At 42.2% G+C, this 20,489-nt stretch overlaps 1 protein-coding gene across 1 annotated transcript in view; it reads left to right on the top strand.

The window, feature by feature from the left end:
- Positions 1–8,181: 8,181 nt before the first annotated feature.
- Positions 8,182–20,489, top strand: part of DHX15 (DEAH-box helicase 15) — a 56,658-nt gene continuing 44,350 nt past the window's right edge. Inside the window, 2 exon segments of the mRNA NM_001133898.1 lie at positions 8,182–8,409; positions 16,065–16,500. Coding sequence (NP_001127370.1) covers positions 8,339–8,409; positions 16,065–16,500 — 507 coding nt within the window. The 5' untranslated portion in view covers positions 8,182–8,338.

The raw sequence follows: 20,489 nt of genomic DNA, 5'->3' as shown, positions 1-20,489 counted from the left end.
AATCTCAGCACTTTGGGATGCTGAGGTGGGCAGATCACCTGAGGTTGGGAGTTCAAGTCCAGCCTGACCAACATGGAGAAACCCCATCTCTACTAAAAATACAAAATTATCTGGGCGTGGTGGCATATGCCTGTAATCCCAGCTACTCAGGAGGCTGAGGCAGGAGAATCACTTGAATCCAGGAGGTGGAGGTTGCAGTGAGCCAAGATCGCGCCACTGCACTCCAGTCTGGGCAACATGAGCAAAACTCTGTCTCAAAAAAAAAAAAAAAAAGAATTTGGTCCTGTGCCTACTCTCCTGGTTCCTGCTGGTACCTGTTGGCTGGGTCCTATAGCTTCTTTGAGTAGGATTGTATGCCAGTATTATGTGTCCTCTGATGTTGTATTAGTCTGTTCCTCTTTTATTAGCAAATAAAGACATACCCAAGACTTGGTAATTTATAAAGGAAAGAGGTTTAATGGACTCACAGTTCCACATGGCTGGGGAGGCCTCACAATCATGGCAGAAGGCAAAGGAGGAGTAAAGGCACATCTTACACAGTGGCAGGCAAGAAAGCATGTGCAGGGGAACTCCCCTATATAAAACCATCAGATCTCCTGAGACTTACTATCACTAGAACAGAATGGGAAAGACTCACCACCATGATTCAATTACCTCCCCACCAGGTTTCTCCCACAACACATGGAAATTATGGGAGCATCAATTCAAGATGAGATTTGGGTTAGGACACAGCCACACCATACCAGATGTCCTTGGAATATCATATGTAGTGATATGACCTTGTATCATGTGATACTTATATACTTTTTTCTGCCTTCCCACTGTAAGAAATGGCAGTCAAAGGAACTTTACTCACAGAGGTTTTGGAGACAATAAGTTAAATAAGGCATCTGGAGGAAAATAAATGGGCAAAAGTCAAAGGAAGTTCTCAATCTGAACAACCAAATTAAGCCAAAGATGGATGCTTATGATATACTTATATCATACATAGTGATGTCCCTGGAATATCATATGCAGTGACTTCCTGGTTTATGTACCCTGAAAAGGGTGGTAGATGTTATTCTGTAGAGAGGAAACTTCCGCATCATTTTACAAGAGGGGAACATGAGCTTTTAATATGGAAAAGTAGGGTACTTTGGCAGACTCAGTGGGTTGAGGGGAATCTAGGGATTCAAAATTTTTCAAATACATCAACCCAAATGTCCCCATCCATGTGTCAGAGTCCCACTCTTTCCCATCCAGGGTCCTAACCTTGGTATATCACAATTGCCTAAGTGGAGAGTTAAATCTTCTTTGGAAGTTTCCACTTAATTTTCTGCTACTATGATAATTAAGTCCTGGAACTGCTTTTCAGTTTTCTCTGCCTTCCCACTGCAAGAAATGAAAAACTTTTTATATGCTCCCTCGTAGGATTTCTGGTTTTCATGCTTAGTTTTGAATTGCAGATAAATCACATCCAGCCTTTCATTATCTCTCCCCAAAATATTAATTCTACTTAGCAATAGCCATCAAATTCTAGGAAGCTTATAGTTACTAGTTCCCCCATATGTGAGAACTGCATGCCTTTTGCAGTACACCACATGCTTTTTTTCCCAGTAAGCTACAGGTGAAAGTTTTAACAATTGCCCTGCTTCCTTGTATCCTACCTCCACCACAGATTCATTGCCAGCCAGCAATGGGTGACCAACTCCAAAATCCAATCATAATGTCTGCTTTCTTTCTGGCACCAAATCTTTTAGGTCGGCTTCCATGAAAACTAGACTCTGAGGCAAAGATTAGCATTTAGAAAGTTTATTAGGAAGTACATTTAGGATCAATATCAGTGGAAAGAAAAGATAAAAGTAGAATCAGATAAGGAAAAGTTGACTGTGATGCTGTTGCATGACAATGAATTTGACTGGCCTTTATCCCTGGTTCATGGGATTGGTTCATTTTAAATCCTTGGGGTCTCCCAAGTCAATAAGAGTATCTTTTTTGCTCTCTTTAGGGAATATGCAGTGACTTCCTGGTTTATGTATCCTGGTTTATGTATTCCCTTTATTCTCTTTATTCCCTTTATTCTCCTTATGTATTCCCTTTATTCTCTTTAGGTTTATGTATTCCCTTTATTCCCTAAAGAGTTACTCTCTTTATGTTGGGCCCTTGGATGACATCTGAATTAGTGCTAAGGAGATAACTAAGGATGGGGACTGGTCATCCCAGAAAGGCCAACCATGTGATTAAAGGGTTGAAGCTTTGAGCCACATGTTACCAGCCCAATCTCTTGACCTTTAAGCAGGGAAAGGAGGCTGGAAATTGAGTTGAATCATGGAGCCAATGATTCAGTCAATCAATCATGGCTACATAATGAAATCCCAATAAAAACTGCAGACACTGAAGCTCAGTGGAACATCCTAGTTTGTGAGGACATGGATGTGAGGGAGGGTCACGTGTTCTAATTCCATGGGGAGAGGACACAGAGGCTCTGATTTGTTTCCTTTATAATAAAACAGCAAACTTAAGTACAGTGCTTTCCTGAGTTTTATAAGTTATTCTAGTAAATTATCAAATATGATGGAATTGTGAGAAACTCTGAATTTGTAGCCAGTTGGGCTGGAGTGCTGGTGGCCGGCAGACCCCTGAACTTATGGATGGTGTCTGGAGTGGGGACATCTTCAGTCTTGTTTGGGACTATGTCCTTAACTTGTGGGATTGGAGGTAACTCTGGATTGTTACTGGCCAAATTGCATTGGGATACATCAGATGCCATTATAACAAAGGCTTCAGCTGATCCCACAGAGGGTTCAGATGCTGTGAAGCTCCCAGTTGTCCTGAGTTGGTAGACAGGCCAGGTCTTCATACCTGTAGAATGTACTCAGGCTGCCCCTGGGCATGGCAGCTTTCTTTAGCCACGGAAGTTTCTGAAGAGGGCTGACATGAGGATTGTGTGCAGATGGCAAGCACTCCCAGAGCTGAGGGACGTCTCATTATTAAAGTGAGATTTTGATGGCAAGCCATAGCACCACTATAGTTTGTAACTATTTCTGTCTCTTACATGCTAGTGAGAGGATAAGGTGATTAAAAATAGTACTGAAAATTCTTTCAAATTTGTAAGCATTTTGTTGCTAAAGAGGATTCAAAGAGGGAGACTGGTGGATTGATCCTGGCAAATCCTCATGAGTGATCATATTGTTTTCCCACTTACGTCTCATTTCTGTTTTCCTCTTGTTTTAGGAAGGATAAAGGCTTACCTCTTCAGCAGGACTCCTCAGACAGGGCATGATATGCCCTGTTCTTGCATCTGCAGGATCACAGATGACAACTTCCTCATCTCAACACATATGTGTTGTTTTCTCTGTCTGTGTGTCGCACCTGACTTTTTAAAGCTTCAGGGCCTTTGCACAGGCTGTCTCCTCTGCTTGGAATGCTTTCTGCCTTCTCTGCCTGGACAATTTGCATTCTTTTTTTTTTTTTTTGAGACGGAGTTTTGCTCCTGTTGCCCAGGCTGGAGGGCAATGGTGTGACCTTGGCTCCCCACAACCTCCGCCTCCTGAGTTCAAGCAATTCTCCCACCTTAGCCTCCCGAGTAGCTGGGATTACAGGTATGTGCCACCATGCCCGGCTAATTTCCTGAGTTCAAGCAATTCTCCCACCTTAGCCTCCCGAGTAGCTGGGATTACAGGTATGTGCCACCATGCCCGGCTAATTTTGTATTTTTAGTAGAGATGGGGTTTCTCCATATTGGTCAGGCTAGTCTTGAACTCCTGACCTCAGGTGATCTGCCTGCCTTGGCCTCCCAAAGTGCTGGGATTGCATTCATTTTTAAGGTTTTTGTCTAAATGTTTCTTTCTCAGAGAGGCATTCCCTAACCCGCAATGTAGATCAAGGCCACTTGTTATATGCTCTCACAACGCCTGTCCTCTGTAGCTGGCCTTTTCAGCACTTATCATCGTGATAACAACATAGTTATTTATGTGTTTAGCTGTTCAGTGCCTGTCTCTCTCCCTCTGCCAAGTTTTATGAAGGCAAGAACTATGGCTATTTTCTTCTTTCCTCTTTCCCCAGCACTTAACTCAATGCGTGACATGGGAGCTTAATACATATTTGTTGAGTGAATAAATAAATGGTAATAGTGATACTGTACAATGGTCAATAGCGCGGCTCTAGAGTTGGACTGGGTTCAAATCATCCAAATCCCCACTTGTCCTCTGAGAGTTCTGTAAACTAGTTCTCTACATGGACAATGCAGAAGTTTTATCAGTTCATGATCATCTTGTCAGACTGGGAGTACTTATCCTCAGTAACCACACCTTAGACGAATAAAGTGGAATGAGAATATCTATTTATCAGCCGCAGTAGAACATAGCAATTAAGCACACACACTGTCTGGGCTGAATCTCAGAACTGTCATCTTGGCCAAAATACTTAACTCTTTGAGTTACAGTTTCCTCAGCTGTAAATAAGAGTAATTCATTGGACTAAACTTGAAGTTGCTGTAAGTCTCAAACAGGCTCAGATGTGTAAGGAACAGCATCTGGCTCATAGTGCTTTGTATGTGTTTGCTATTAGCAATTATTTTTTATTAATTTAGGTTGGCTTGAGACCCTGCAGCTGGTTAGCTGCATAAGACATTTCCTCCAGGTGAGAAAGTCCATGTCATAGGCCAGAGGGTTGTCTAGTAGAGAAAGAGTAACAGTAAGGGAAAAGGTATTCTCTGGAAATATTTCCAGCCGAGTTGTGGAGGGCCTAGTGGGTGCCTTTTCTCTACTCCAGGGATAACGATGTCTGAAAATCCAGGGTGGATCATTTAGACCTAGAATTCTACCCTTCTTCCCAAGGAGTGTGCACATCCTGGCAGCTTCTGGCCACTTGTTCCCCTTATTCTAGATTCCAGAGAGGTCACTATCCTTCGGTAAGTGGGGCCTTTCTCTTTCCTTCTTTCCTTCCTTTCTTCCTTTCTTTCTTTCCTTCTTTCCTTCCTTTCTTCCTTTCTTCTTTCCTTCCTTTCTTCCTTTCTTTCTTTCCTTCTTTCCTTCCTTTCTCTCTTTCTGATGGAGACTTGCTCTGTTGCCCAGGCTGGAGTGCAATGGCACAATCTTGGCTCACTGCAACCTCAACCTCCCGGATTCAAGTGATTCTCCTGCCTCAGCCTCCTGAGTAGCTGGGATTACAGGCATGTGCCACCATGCCTGGCTAATTTTTGTATTTTTAGTAGAGACGGGGTTTCACCATGTTGGTCAGGCTGGTCTCGAACTCCTGACCTCATGATCCACCTGCCTCGGCCTCCCAAAGTGCTGGAATTACAGGTGTGAACCACTGCGCCTGCCCAGGGCCTTTCTTTAATTGTTCAGGTCACAACACAACTGATGAGGTTATGGTTTTCTTTAGCTGTAACCTAGGCCCAAGGGAAAAGTCTCATCACCTTGATTTCAGTTCCTCTTTTACCATTTATAAGAGGCTGACATCTCTTAGAGTGGAGCACTTCTGCAGATAGAATTCTAACTTTTTTCCCTGATTATTTCTCCAAAATTTTAGAGCACTTTATAACAGTCATCAAACTGGAAACCTGAAGACTGAGATTTTAATACTTCAAGTGAAATCTGTATTTTATTCTGACTTTGATACTAACTGATTGTGTGAACTTCGATAAGACCTAGGGGTTCAGGTTTCCTCATTTGTAAAATTAAGCAAAAAGAGAAAAATCAGATGGAATCCAGTGATTATACATCATGATCTGAAAAAAGTCAATACAATTGTCCCTCAGTATCCACTGGGGATTGGTTCCAGGAGAAACTGCCGACACTAAAGTCATGGAGGTTCAAGTGTCTGATATAAAATAGCACAGTATTTGCATATAAGCTATGCACATTCTTCTGTGTACTTAATCATCACTAGATCACTTATAATACCTAATACAATGTAATTGCTATGGAAATAGCTGTTATACTGTATTGTTTAAGAAATAAGAGCAAGAAAAAGTCTGTACATGTTCAGTCCAGATGCAACCATCCATTTTTAAAGAAAAATACATTTTTGATTTGCAGTTGATTGAATCCAGGGATAAGGAACCCACAGATAATAGAAGGCCAACTCATCATTTTAATTTCAGTTTTTTCATATACATATGTAATTATGATAAAGTGTAACTTATAAATTAGGCACAGTAAGATATTAACAACTAATAATAAAACATTTATAACAACATACAGACAGTCCTGACTTACAATTGTTTGACCAGATTTTTTGACTTTACAATGGGTTTATCGGTATATTAACTGCATGTTCAACTTACAATGTTTTCAATTTACGATGGCTTTACGATGGCCATCACCCCATCATAAGTCAACGAGAATCTATACTGTAATAGAAGCTATGTGAATGTGGTCTCTCTCTCAGAATATCTTACTGTACTGTGAAAGCAAAACCAGGGACAAAGTGGGGACTACTGTACATTTAGGATAGGAAGTTGTACTGAATATTTCACAAGTGAAAAAGATACTCACTTTTCTTTGTGTTGACTTTCCAATGTGGATTTGGTACAAAAAAATAAAAACCCTCCTTATCAATTGCTGGCTGGGCGCAGTGGCTCACGCCTGTAATCCCAGCACTTTGGGAGGTCGAGGTGGGCAGATCACTTGAAGTCCGGAGTTCGAGACCAGCCTGGCCAGCATGGTGACACCTCGTCTCTACTAAAAATACCAAAATTAGCCGGGCGCATAGCCGGGCGTGGTGGTGGGCGCTTATAATCCCAGCTAGGAGGAAGGCTGAGGCAGAAGAATAGCTTAAACCCGGGAGGCGGAGGTTGCAGTGAGCTGAGATTGTGCTACTGTCCTCCAGCCTGGGCGACAGAGCAAGACTGTCTCAAAACAAACACACAAACCCCTCATCAGTTGCAATATTTAAGTTGTATTTAATCCTAGCAATTGCAGTCCTGAGACTTTGATAAGAACCAGAGTATGGTCTTCCAGGGCAGCCAAACCAAGACATTCCATGAACAACAGAGATCACCCTGCTGCAGATGGTCCACAGATCTTTTCTTGTGCATTTCTTCTGGGAACGAATGCAACTGAGGAAGCAGAGATACTCTAGGGGGAGAGATCCACAAAAATCCTTAGAGTCATCTTGCCCCACCTCCTTGTTACGGCTTTAGATACAGCCCTTATGGCTAGGAGATGTAACCTTCCTCAGCCTTTGCGTCTACGTCTACAAAATAACAACTACCTTGCAGGGTGTTATTTAACACTGTGAAAGTGCATTAATAGGCACAGAAAGAAAAACAAAAAACAAACAAAAAAGCAAATTGTGCCCTCACTGCGAATTCTCTGTATTCTAGTTAAAAACATCTATAGCTTGAGTGCATGGTGTCCGTGCTGGGCAAGAAAAGGGCAAAATAGATCATGACAAGCCTTAACATTTTCTCACTTCAGTTTCCTCACTGCAATTGATTTTTTTTTTCTTTCAAGTCGGAGTCTTGTTCTGTTGCCCAGTCTGGAGTGCACTGGCGTGATCTCGTCTCACTGCAACTCCGCCTCCCAGGTTCAAGCGATTCTCCTGCCTCAGCCTACCGAGTAGCTGGGATTACAGGCGTACGCCACCACGCCCAGCTAATTTTTGTATTTTTAGTAGAGACAGGGTTTCACCATGTTGGCCAGGCTGGTCTCGTACCCCTGACCTCGTGATCCGCCCGCCTCGGTCTTCCAAAGCGTTGGGATTACAGGCGTGAACCATCGTGCGGCCCCTCACTGCAACTGAGGGTAGCGCAGTGGCCACAAGTTCCAGATCTGGAGTTACTAAATAGCTGGGTTCCAACCCCGGCTCTGCCACTTATTAGCTGTACGATCTTCATTCGTTTCTCAACCTCTTTGGGTCTGAGATTCCCTTAAAGCCGGGGTAATAGAGATGAATAGGATTTCCTAACTAGGACTAGACTTTCTCAATTTCTTGACTCAGAGGGGCAAGGATAGCCTGAAATGGAAAGTGAAGGCCTTCAGGCTCTTCCTAACAGCCGCTCCGAAGAGGGGAAAGCTACAGGAAGAGGGAGGAGACCCAAGAAAGGTCGGACCAATGAGGCAGCGGGCGGGACAGGAGTTCCCGCCTTTGGGCGGCGTGCGCGCGCACCTCCCTCACACGCACACCCGCTCGCACGCACGCACGCACGCACGCACGCTGCGGAAGCGCGCGCCCGCGCAGGCCCAGCCCTCGTCGCCGCCGCCATTTTAGCTGCTGGTTCCGGCCGCACCGTGTGGGCTGTAGTAGCGGGAGGGGTGGGGGTCCTCCAGAGTTAAGTGGCTGTCCTCGACTGTGCCCATACAGCAGCCAGCTTTCTTCCTTAATAACTGCCCGTTCGAAGAGTGCGAGGATGTCCAAGCGGCACCGGTTGGACCTAGGGGAGGATTACCCCTCTGGCAAGAAGCGTGCGGGGACCGATGGGTAAGCCAGGCCGGGGGCGCGAGGCGGCAGCTCGGGCTTTGTTGGGGTCCTGGCAGGGAGCGGGCCGGGGCTGGCCTGGCCGAGCGGGTCCTGGAGCCCGAGCCTTTGTTTCCCTCTGGGCTGGGTTCACTAGCGGCGGGTCGGAGAAGCGCGGCGCCTGTTCGGCCCGGCAAGGGCGCGGGGGGTTGCGTGCGACGGGGCCGCTGCCCAGCCCAGTCCGGAGGGTGGAGAGGCCTGCAGTGGCCATGAGGGCGCCTCCTTCCCTAGGCCGAACCGAGCGGGAGTCACTTGCGAGGGCGTCGGGCGGGAGTGAACCGCGGACCTCGTGGCCTCGGTTCCCGAGGAAGGCCTGGAGCCGGGGGAGAGGGTGGGGGAGGGCGCGGCGGGAGTATTCGCTTCCAAGGGCAGCAGGCACTTCCCAGGCAGAGGGGCCGTGGGGAGGGCCTGGGTGGGGGCGCGGCCAGGCACTCCAGACGGGAAAGGCGGAGGGCGGAAAGTGAGAGCAGCGCGTGGATCCTAATGTAGGCTGGGATGGGGGTGGCGGGAGTTGAGAGAAGCCGGCAAATAGGGAATTCTCGGGGGAGGTGGGAATAGAGGACCTGCCGGGAGAAAGGAAAACGTGGAGTAATATACCTGATGGGCTGGAAGGCTGGTATTTTGGGGCGACTGAATATAGTTTGGCGGGAGAGAGCGTGCCTCGGTCCATTCAAACACTTCAAAGTAGATACTAGCAAACTTCCGCCCTCTGCCTACGCTCCCGCCATCTCCTCTATTTCCTGCTTTGGTTAAAACTGGTTACTGAACATCATCCCATGGGGAGGGATTAGAAGGCATTGTATTTTTTTTTTTCATCATTTGTTTTCTGTGCATGTCCCACTTTTCTTCATAAGTAGCTTTTGAAATACAGGGATCATGTTCAAAACGTGTTTTTAGTATTTATGGCGAAACACCGCCCATGTGGAGGTTGAGAGTTGAAATACTTACACAAACTCATGGTGTTCCAGATTCCTTTCCTTAAAGGTACAGGGGAATTTAGCAGTTAATTTAAGCAATTTCGTGAAAATCATTTCTTGTCCCTTGTGTGTTTTCATTGCTGAAGTACAAAGACCTGTTTGGATAATTCAGGCAAAACCCACAAAAGCCCGAGTAGCGAAATACTTTGCATAATTGTGTCATTTTATTGTGTACTTGTGATACAGAATCACTGTGTCAAGTCACCTGTATAGCTTTTTTGAGTTTTTCAGCTAAAGTTCTTCATTGAAATTGATTTCCAGGGATATGTTTAGTGTCACTGTAGAGTATAAGCCAGGATAGGGTGTACTTTTTGAGGCCTTGCCATATGTTGAATTATTCAATAGAAAGCAAAAGCATGTCACATTTTAATTTTGTGAGTTCTTTAGTTTACGATATTAGGCATTGTAAAAAGAATGACATTGTAAGACAGACTCTCTTAGGCTATCACCCTCCCCCACCATTACCCCCCACAAAACGTTAATGCCTCTGAGCTGTATGTCACGGACTCTCAGAGCTGGAAGCAACTTAAAAAAGACTATACTCGGCTCCAATCAAGGAATGAGAAATGGAGAACAGAGTTAAGGTGGCTTGTGCAAGTTTACAGCAGGATCTGGAACCCTGCGTTTATCATTTTCACTCAGCAGCACACAGTTCAGTACTGTAGTTAAGAGTCATTACAGCCTATTTTAATGACATTTATAATGCGTTGGTAAAGTAGGGAACACTTAGTTCTTGATTTCTCTGAGGCAAAAATAAAATTGCTGTCATCTGGAACTGATGTCTCTCACAGGAGGTCAGATTGGAACAAAATATTCTGGGAGGGAATGAATGAATTCATTTGTATTTGTGCATATGTGCACCATTTAAAATGTTTCCCTTGGGATTAGTGGTCCCACCATGTGTATGTGCGATTGTTTACTTTCTCTTGCAAAAACAGATATCCTTAGTAAAAAGGTTGACTTTTGGGGTCTAATGGTAGCTTTATGATTCCCTTGTATATTATTTAGAATTTGCCTATGGATAAAGGAGAGTTCATCTTTGGAATAATGCCCAACTTATAAGAAATTGTAGAGGGAAGTTTTTATACTCATTTCTACGTCGTTTGAGTGCCATTTATCATTGAACTGGTTTTATTTAACAGTGGACTTAAAATGTTTATCGGCATCAGAATTTTTTCATACTCGATAATTTTAAGTCACTTGTTGACTGCCATGCAGTCCTGCAGATTTTTTTATTTCCCTGATAGCAAGTGGTTTTATCGGAGAGCATAAGCTTGTCAGTCTTACAAACTCCACTGCCAGATAGGGTTTCTCCAGTGCTGAGAAGGGAAGGTAATTCAGTGGGAGATTTCACTTATATTAATGCTCCCAAACTATATAAGGCTTTATTTACTCCTGGCATATTTTAACTTTGAAATCAGGTGAAGTAATTATAGGTTTCTGTTGCATATTCTGGCCTCATTTCTTCTTTTTGTCAACCCACAGAATCTTCACTACAATTATTACCGAAAGTAATACATTTCCATACTTAACGTTGAAGTACGGAAAAAAGTTTTCGATGTTAGGGACGTTTTTCATTTTGATGTTGGTTTTTGATATTACCACCTGATAAGAGTTTTTTCTGTTAATTATGGGAAAGTAAAGCTAATGTATTAATACTGTGATAACATTTGTAGAGCATGCACATTTTCACTACAATCCTGTATGGTAGATGAGGTTAAATGAACTTGCCACAGGAAACGTAAGAAATGTTTATACTCAAAGGTTTAAAGAAGGCATTCCCTGAAATCTTCATCTCCATCTTTGGAGAACAGTTTCTGGTGAACATTTTTTAAGATCTCTGCATATTGACTCAAAAATATGAACTATAAAATTTAATATCAGTGGGATCAACGCGTGTCATTTTGTACTTTGATTTTTTTTTTCCACTCAGAAATGTCATTAACTGTAGGTACACATTACGCTTTTAAATTGGCTGCCATAGGCCGGGCGCGATGGCTCAGGCCTGTAATCCCAGCACTTTGGGAGGCTGAGGCAGGTGGATCACGAGGTCAGGAGATCAAGACCATCTTGGCTAACACGGTGAAACCCCGTCTTTACTAAAAATACAAAAAGCCGGGTGTGGTGGCTGGCACCTGTAGTCCCGGCTACTCGGGAGGCTGAGGAAGAATGGTATGAACCCGGGACGGAGCTTGCAGTGAGCCGAGATTGTGCCGCTGCACTCCAGCCTGGGCAACAGAGCGAGACTCCATCTCAAACAAACAAAAAAAATTAGATTGGCTGCCATAGTACTCCAGTTGTAAAGGTATGACATCACTTATTTAACCAATATCCTGTTCATTGATAGTTAGTTTTCCACTTGTTGCTATTTTATAAATGAGAAGTTTGATGAACATCCTTATACATACGTATTTGCACACATCCTTGAGAGGTTCCTGGAAATAAGATTGACAGATAAAAAGCAATGCTTATTGCTGGGTGTGGTGGCTCACACCTGTAATCCCAGCACTTTGGGAGGCCTAGGCGAATGGATCACCTGAGGTCAGGAGTTCAAGACCAGCCTGGCCAACGTAGTAAAACCTGTTTTTGTCTCTGTTAAAAATACAAAAATTCACTGGGCCTGGTGGCGCAGCACTGTAATCCCAGCTACTCTGGAGGCTGAGGCAGGAGAATTGCTTGAACCTGGGAGGCAGAGGTTGCAGTGAGTTGAGATTGCACCACTGCACTTCCAGCCTGGGTAACAGAGGGAGACTGTCTTTTAGGAAAAAAAAAAAAAAAAGGCAATGCTTATTTAAAATATCATGATTTTGATGACCAGTTAACGTCTTCCTTAGCAGTACTTCAGTGCCTGTTATTATTCCATGTAGAATTTTTTTATTTTTTAGAGACAGGGTCTTCCTCTGTTTCCCAGGCTGGAGTGCACTGGTGTGATCATGGCTCACTGCAGTCTCAAATTCCAGGACTCAAGTGATCTTCCCGCCTCAGCCTCCCAGGTAGCTGGGACTACAGGCGTGCCACCACACCTAGCTAAGTTTAAAGTTTTTTTGTAGAGATGGGGTCTCACTGTATTGCTCAGGCTGGTCTCAAACTTTTGGCCTCCAGTGATCCTCCCACTTTGGCCTCCCAAAGCACTGGGATTACATGCGTGAGTCACTAGGTCTTGCCCTCCATGTAGAATTTTAACATGGTATTAGAACTTTAAAAAGATCTTTAATAATAACCAATACTGGCGGGGCGTGGTGGCTCATGCCTGTAATCCCAGCACTTCGGGAGGCCGAGGCAGTCAGATCATGAGGTCAAGAGATTGAAACCATCCTGGCCAACATGGTGAAACCTCGTCTCTACTAAAAATACAAAAATTAACCGGGTGTGGTGGCATGTGCTGTAGTCCCAGCTACTCTGGAGGCTGAGGCAGGAGAGAATCGCTTGAAACAGGGAGGCAGAGGTTGCAGTGAGCTGAGATTGCGCCACTGCACTCCAGCCTGGTGGCAGAGCAAGACTCCGTCTCAAAATAATAGTAATAATAACAACAACAACCGATATTGGGCATTTGCAATGTGCCAGACAACACTTAAAGCATATCACGTATATTAACTCATTTAATCCTATTGATACTCTATAAAACATATTGATAGCCACATCTTATAGGTGAGGGAAGAAATAACTGTGATCCTATAGTTGGCTTAAGTCTTGAGCCAAGATTGAACCGAGACACAGTACAGAGCAGTATGTTCAACAACTGTGTCATGTCATACCTCCCTCCCTGCTCGTGTTGTGGCTGTGTCTGAAGCACTGACTTGATACCAGTTTTTAAAAACCCTTATACTTCAACTAGTAAACTTTTAAGAACAAAACTCCTTTATAATAAAAAGTATCTGTGTAAAAAAGAAAACTCGCACATGCACAATAGTTGACAAATATTTATGAAGTGGAGGGTTTGATTTTCCCCTTTTACTCACCTTTCATTTGTATCCTCCCTCTCTCATCGAAGGAAGGTAGTTTGAGCCATAAGCAACATTTCCAGGTGGCTGAATTTGCCTCCTGCATCCTCCCTGTTTTCTTACTTTAATCTGAGACTAAAAGTATCTGAAAATGGTCTTCATTTTGCAGATCAGTAAATTGAGGCGGTGTCTTGCAACGGTGATTCCAGCATTCCTTTTATCATAATACCACAGCTGTCCCCATTGCTTGATCAGCAGCTAACCTTTTTATCTTTAGAATGTATTTTATACATCCTTTGTCTGGTTTGGTAATGAAGCATCTGATGAAGTGGGCCCCTGAAAAAATCTTTGTTAGTATAGGTATTACTTAAACAAACTAAGGCAATATATAATACATGATTTACTTTGTCTGTCACCCCTCTTCCCCCAAATTTTGTAACTCTTGAAAGGTTAGGTCCATGTCTTAATTGCCTGGTACTATGCTAGAAGTATAGAAATCATTAAACTCGGCTGGGCATGGTAGCTCATATCAGTAATCCCAGCACTTTGGGAGGCTGAAGCAAGAGATTGCTAGATCCCAGGAGTTGAAAACTATCCTGGGCAACATGGTGAGACCCTTATCTCTACAAAAATAAGAAATTAGCCAGGCGTGGTGGTGCATGCCTATAGTCCCAGTTACTCGGGAGGCTGAGGTGAGAGGACCACTTGAACCCGGAAGTTTGAGATTGCAGTGAGCCATGACCCAGTGAGCCACTGCACTCCAACCCGGGTGATGGAGCAAGATCCTATCTCAAAAAAAAGAAAGTTGTTTCAATTATTTTTTGTCGTCTTCTCCTTCCACCATGGTTAAGTGAATACTGGAAACATGAATCCTTTTTGTTCAGACCAGATGTTCTTTAAGAGTTCTTTTCTAGCTGTATGATCCATGATCTTTAAGGTGTCAAGTATTTGAACCATTTGTGAGTACAGTGCTTCTTACTTTGCTGGGTACATCTATGTACTCTTATTATAAACTACACCTCGTTGGCATTTTGGAGCAATGTAAACACTTAATTAACAGTCACCTTAGGCCAGAAGCAGGAGAAGCAAAGATGGTTGATGGCATATTTCAGAAGATAGGCCCAGACTCTCAAGTATTGAATTGTGAGACTTCGTTTTATGTTTATTAAGTTATCCTTTGACTTTTCTTTCCCATTGATTTTCTTTCTGTTTATGCCAGGTGAAATGAGAGGCTTCATACAGTTCTGACTTGTATGCTCTGTGATTTTTGTAGAAGGTGAACATTGGGATGGAAGAGGGGAAAATCACTTTTCATGTTTATATATGCATATATATGGCTTTTCCCCTTTTTCAGTAAATTTGTACATGTCACACAACTGTACTTGGAGCACAGGGAATTTGTACTTTTGTGTGTTGTGGGTAAGGAACAATGACATGTTTAGGGGCTTGTGTCATAGCTCCATCATGCCTCATTATTTCAAGTCTGGGTTTAAACATCTTGAGGCAAATTTCTCTGCTGAAGGACTTGGTCTGAAGTAAACTGGATTAGTAAAATGAACAAGCACAGATTATTTTATTTTATTCCCACCACCAGTCTCCCAGAGGCTGCTTTCAGCCACAACGCATATGAGCAACCTGCAGCCATTCTGCTTGTGAAGTTCTTAGCATAGGTACTTTTAAAATGACTTATTAAGGTCAATCTCTAGTAACTGGAAATAGATACCAGAATTGACTACTTAAAATTGACCCAAGTTTAATAGAGTGGCTACCTGCATAATTTTAACATGTTAAACAACTTAATAGTATTCAGCGAAGCTTATTTTTAATTTGGCTATGTTTCATTTTATGATAGACGAAGGTACATAGATTTATAGAGTGCTTTCAGTGTTTTGCTGTTGCTGTTTAGGTTAAAATGCAAGAGTAAACAAGGAAGAAGGAATAAAAGTTTTAATTTCAGTTTTTTTAATAAAGCAATATACATTTACTGAAGAAAATTGGGAAAGTGCTGGAAAGTATAACTAAGAAAACAACTAAGAAAACAAATTCTGCAGTCCTGTAATTCGTATTTCTATTAGTTGAGATATTGACAGGTATAACATTGTACTATGCTCTTTTCACTTTGCATTACAACCAAACATTGTCCTATGGCAAAGAAAGGAATATTAAAGTAATTTATTAGAAGTGGATTATAAAAGTATTGAGCAAAACCCACCACTGTTGACTGTAATGATGTGAGATGGAGTTGTCTTTATCTCCAGTAGCAGTGTTTGTGCTAACTTATGAATATACTTTTAGTGCAAAAAATACCTCTTCACAAATTGAAGGAGAATTTGAGAAAGATTGAGATGCCATCTTCTTTTACTCAATTTGGACTTATCCTTTCTTCATCCTACCCTCAGTATCTGATTTCTGTTGTCTAAGTAGGAGGGGTTTTACTTGCAGCAGACTGAGTTCTTGTGTTACCTCACCTTATGTTAAAAGTTAAGGAAGGTGAGGCATCAGCAAGGAAGGGAAAGATGTTTGTGGTGGAGAATGAGAAACCCTTGATTGTAGGGTATTTTTTATTATTTCTGATAGTTACATAATCCATTGGACTTTTTATTCATTTGAATGTTGGACATCTACTCTCTTTGTGATTATAATGCTACCATGAACATTCTGCATAAAATTCAGAATCTGAATTCTAAATTTTTGTTTTTAGGAAGGATCGAGATCGAGACCGGGATCGTGAAGATCGGTCTAAAGATCGAGACCGAGAACGTGATAGAGGAGATAGAGAGCGGGAGAGGGAGAAAGAAAAGGAGAAGGAGTTGCGAGCGTCAACGAATGCTATGCTTATCAGTGCTGGATTACCACCTTTAAAAGCTTCTCATTCAGCTCACTCAACCCACTCAGCACATTCAGCGCATTCTACACATTCTGCTCATTCAACGCACGCCGGACATGCAGGTCACACGTCACTTCCACAGTGCATTAATCCGTTCACCAACTTACCCCATACTCCTCGATACTATGATATTCTAAAGAAACGTCTTCAGCTCCCTGTTTGGGAATACAAGGATAGGTTTACAGATATTCTGGTTAGACATCAGTCCTTTGTACTGGTTGGTGAGACTGGGTCTGGTAAAACAACACAGGTGAGTTATTGTATACCATGGTACATATTTTATTTATGTTTAAGTTTACCAAATGTTGCATATTTGATTCTGGTGGTCATTTCCCTTGTCTGTCCTATAGAACATCTTGAAGAATAGCTGATTTGATGTTTAATTGGCACTCTGAATTTCAGAGTGGAAATCCTATAGAGAGTACCTCTCTCCCCTGAGTCTAGGGGAAAATAGTGGTGCTCGCTTTTCAAATTTTGTTACCTTATGTATGGCAGAGTGATGCTCTCCCACCCGTTTTGACTCCAGGACAGTACAGATTTAGGGACACACAGTTTGTTTTCTGGTGCTTGGGTGGAGAAATCACTGGGGTAGATTTTTGTTGTTTGTATTTAATATAGTATTTTGAACCATGCAAATACCTATTTTTCCAAAAAATGAAGTGCTAAAGTAATATAAAGTCTATACCAGTGACTTTTGTCCATCTAGTCGTCCTCCCCCCCATAGAACTAAACACTGTTACTAGTGTCTTATTTGTAATATAGCTAGGATATTTTTTAAGCGTGGATGGGCTATTATTAACTAGACCCCTGTTGATAGACATTTAGGCTGTTTCTCATGACTGTTTTGCATGGGGCAAGTGTTTCTGTAGGAAGCAGAAATTGCTGGGTCAGAAGATCATTTGTAATTGTGATACAGAAAGCTGGATAGCCTTCCAGAGGGAGTGTATCAATTTACCTTTCCATGAGCATGTATGAGAACACGTGGGAAACTATTAAAACGTGAATTTTTACAAATCCAATAGGTGAAAAATTGCATTCTAATGTACTTTTTAATTTGCATTTTCTTGCTGTGGGTGAGAAGTAACTGTCTTTATACACTAAAGCCTGAACCGTCAATTAAAAATTTCTGGTTTCAAAAGTAGCAGTCCCTGATCATTGTAGAAACTGAAAAATTCAGGAAAGTATTGAAGCAAATTTAATAATTACCTGTCTTACCTTGCAGATTGAACATACTGCATACACAATTTATCTTTTTCTAAAGTTACATGTGCATAGAGACATTTTGAAGGTACTGTAGCAACGAAAATAGGAGGCTTTTGTTACAGACTGAGCCTTAGTACCATTCTTCTTTTCTTTTTTTTTTTTTTTTTTTAAATTTTTGTGTTGTTGTTGAGACAGTCTCTTTCACCCATGCCAGAGTGCAGTGGTATGAACACAGCCTCAACCTCCTGGGCTGAAGCGATCCTCCTGCCTCAGCCTCCCAAGTAGCTGGGATCACAGGCATATGCCACCAGTGCCTGGCTAATTTTTAAATAAAATTTTTGTAGAGTTGAGGTTTTGAACTCCTGAGTTCAAGCAATCCTTCTGCCTTAGCCTTGCCAATTTTTCTTTTTTAATGAAGGAAAACTTAGAATTGATGTTAGGGTATTCAAAAATCACCTTACGCAAATTTAAAGAATATTCAAACTACATGAAAGACTGTAACTCTGAACTTACTATTTAGTTGACATCTGGGTAAAGCCAGACACTGTATACTTTACATGTGTTAGCTTATTTATATTTTTCTATAACCCTGCAGGGAAGGTATTCATCACCACTTTACAGATGAGCAAAATGAGGTTTAGATTTATGAGAAACTTAGGTTTAGCGGATTGTCCTGGGTTACATGCATTATGGATTTTGGTGGGCTCAACATTTAAAACTTTGTGCCTTTGTCTTTATATCTAAAGTTATATTTCATACTGCTATTCTGTGGTCTGACATCATTTCAGAGATGAGTTTATTAATGGTTAGTGTAGAAGGAGGTCAGGTCAACTTAAGATGAGATTTGTGATTATTTGGATTAATATTTAACTTTTAGAGGGGTAATTAAGATACTTGAATACTGAGGATTGCAGCACATCTGGAGGATTTGAAGGGAAACCAAACAGTTTAAAAAGTGAATTTCATTCAAATGTTTCCTAGCATGCTCTTATTAAACTTTGACTCAAACCATTAAAGCCAGTCTTTCTGGTGATTTGTTCTTGTCAGAAAAATTCTCTAAATAAAATCTAAAGTAATGACTTTAACTTTTTTTTTTTTTTTTAATTATTTTGAGACAAAGTCTTGCTCTGTCACCCAAGCTGGAGTGCAGTGGTATGATCTTGGCTTTCTGCAACCTCCTCCTCCTGGGTTCAAGTGATTCTCCTGCCTCAGCCTCCTGAGTAGCTGGGACTACAAGCGCGCGCCACCATGCCTGGCTAATTTTTTTTTTTGTATTTTTAATAGAGATGGGGTTTCACCATGTTGGCCAGGCTGGTCTCTAAATCCTGACGTCAAGTTATTGGCCTGTCTGGGCCTCCCAAAGTGCTGGGATTACAGGCCTGAGCCACTGCACCGGGCCATGACTTTAACTTTTGACAGACCTACAATAAAGACATTTCACATTGCTGCTTAGTAGACACATAACTGCACATGAGGAAGGAATTGAAGCTAGGTCAACCAAAGGGACAGTGGGAGCAAGGACACATGTTGAGCTAAGGGAATGCAGGTATGCTCTGGCTAGAATACAGAGGGTTTGGGAAGGTGGAGGTGGGGCAGTGAGACTGGAACTGTAAGTTGAGCCTTAATATATCTTGTATAGATTGGAAACCATCAGAGCTCTTGAATTGAAGAGGAATGATGAGGATTTTTTAAAAAAATGTCCTGTCTAGTGAACATATTGATGATAGACCATGTAAGAGGTCATAACAAAAGTTTTGATTCTGTGAAGGGCCTTGGGAATAGAAAATAAAGAATGAATTGGAGTCAGGACATTAGGAATTAAAGTATTTTGGAGGAAGGTGAGAAATGGTTTTGCTTTTGAATGTGTGAATTTGAGAAACCAACTAGGTGGAAATGACCGTTAGCTCTAAGATGGAAGCTAGAGTTAGGATTGGCATTGATGTATTATAGGTAATATTAGAAGTTAGAACATATAAGACTTCACAGGATATTGTGTAAAACAAGACTAGAACACTGAGGATCAGTTTTTAAGATGACCTCAAGTGGAGGAAGCAAAGAAGCTGAAAAGGAGGAATGGCTTTAGAATAACTTAGACCTGGCTGGGTGCAGTGGCCCATGCCTGTAATCCTGGCGCTTTGGGATGCTGAGGCGGGCAGATTACCTGAGGTCAGGAGTTTGAGACCAGCCTGGCCAATATGGTGAAACCCCGTCTCTACTAAAAATACAAAAATCAGCTGGGCGTGGTGGCGCACACCTGTAATCCCAGCTACTTGGGAGGCTGAGGCAGGAGAATCACTTGAACCCTGGAGGTGGAGATTGCAGTAAGCCTAGATTGCGCCCCTGTGCTCCAGCCTGGGCAACAGAGTGAAACTCCGTCTTAAAAAAAAAAAAAAACAAAAAACGGATCCCTGGCTTGATTATACCAGTAGCCTACATATTTCAGGACCTCCTTGTTTTCCTAATGCTATTTTCCTTAGAAATGTGAACAGATGCGTTAACTGACTGGTTCTCCAGCTATTGCCTGGGAGTTCTTGCAAGTCCTTGAAACCATTTCAGGGATCCTAGAATTTGTAAAAATATAAGGAAATGCACTCTTCTAGCTAAGTTTTCTTGTTTGAAAAGTAGTCATTTTTATAGAGAGCGTTATTTTGTGTTAAAACAGAATGAGTTTTTATTGTTAGGAATTAATATTTTAGCAATTTTTCAGTTTTAATATCTTAACACAGTAAATTTATTAGCAGCTTGGCATCCTCAGTCATTTTCAGAGTGAGTGTACAGGAGTCCTGAGAGCTGCTAATTAACTTGTTGGTCTTGTTTTTAAAGTGGAGGTAAGCTGTTGATTTTAGCGGAGTGAATTAAAAAATCTGAACATTCTTGGCCAGGCATGGTGGCTCACACCTATAATCCCAGCACTTTGGAAGGCTGAGGCGGGTGCATCACCTGAGGTCAGGAGTTCGAGACCAGCCTGCCCAACATGGTGAAACCCCGTCTCTACTAAAAATATAAAAAATCAGCCAGGCGTGGTGGCATGTGCCT

Source organism: Pongo abelii, chromosome 3 (genome assembly GCF_028885655.2).
Source record: "Pongo abelii isolate AG06213 chromosome 3, NHGRI_mPonAbe1-v2.0_pri, whole genome shotgun sequence".
Taxonomy (NCBI): Eukaryota; Metazoa; Chordata; class Mammalia; order Primates; family Hominidae; genus Pongo; species Pongo abelii.
Note: the sequence above shows the minus strand (reverse complement) of the source record. Positions and strands in the feature narration are given on the sequence as shown.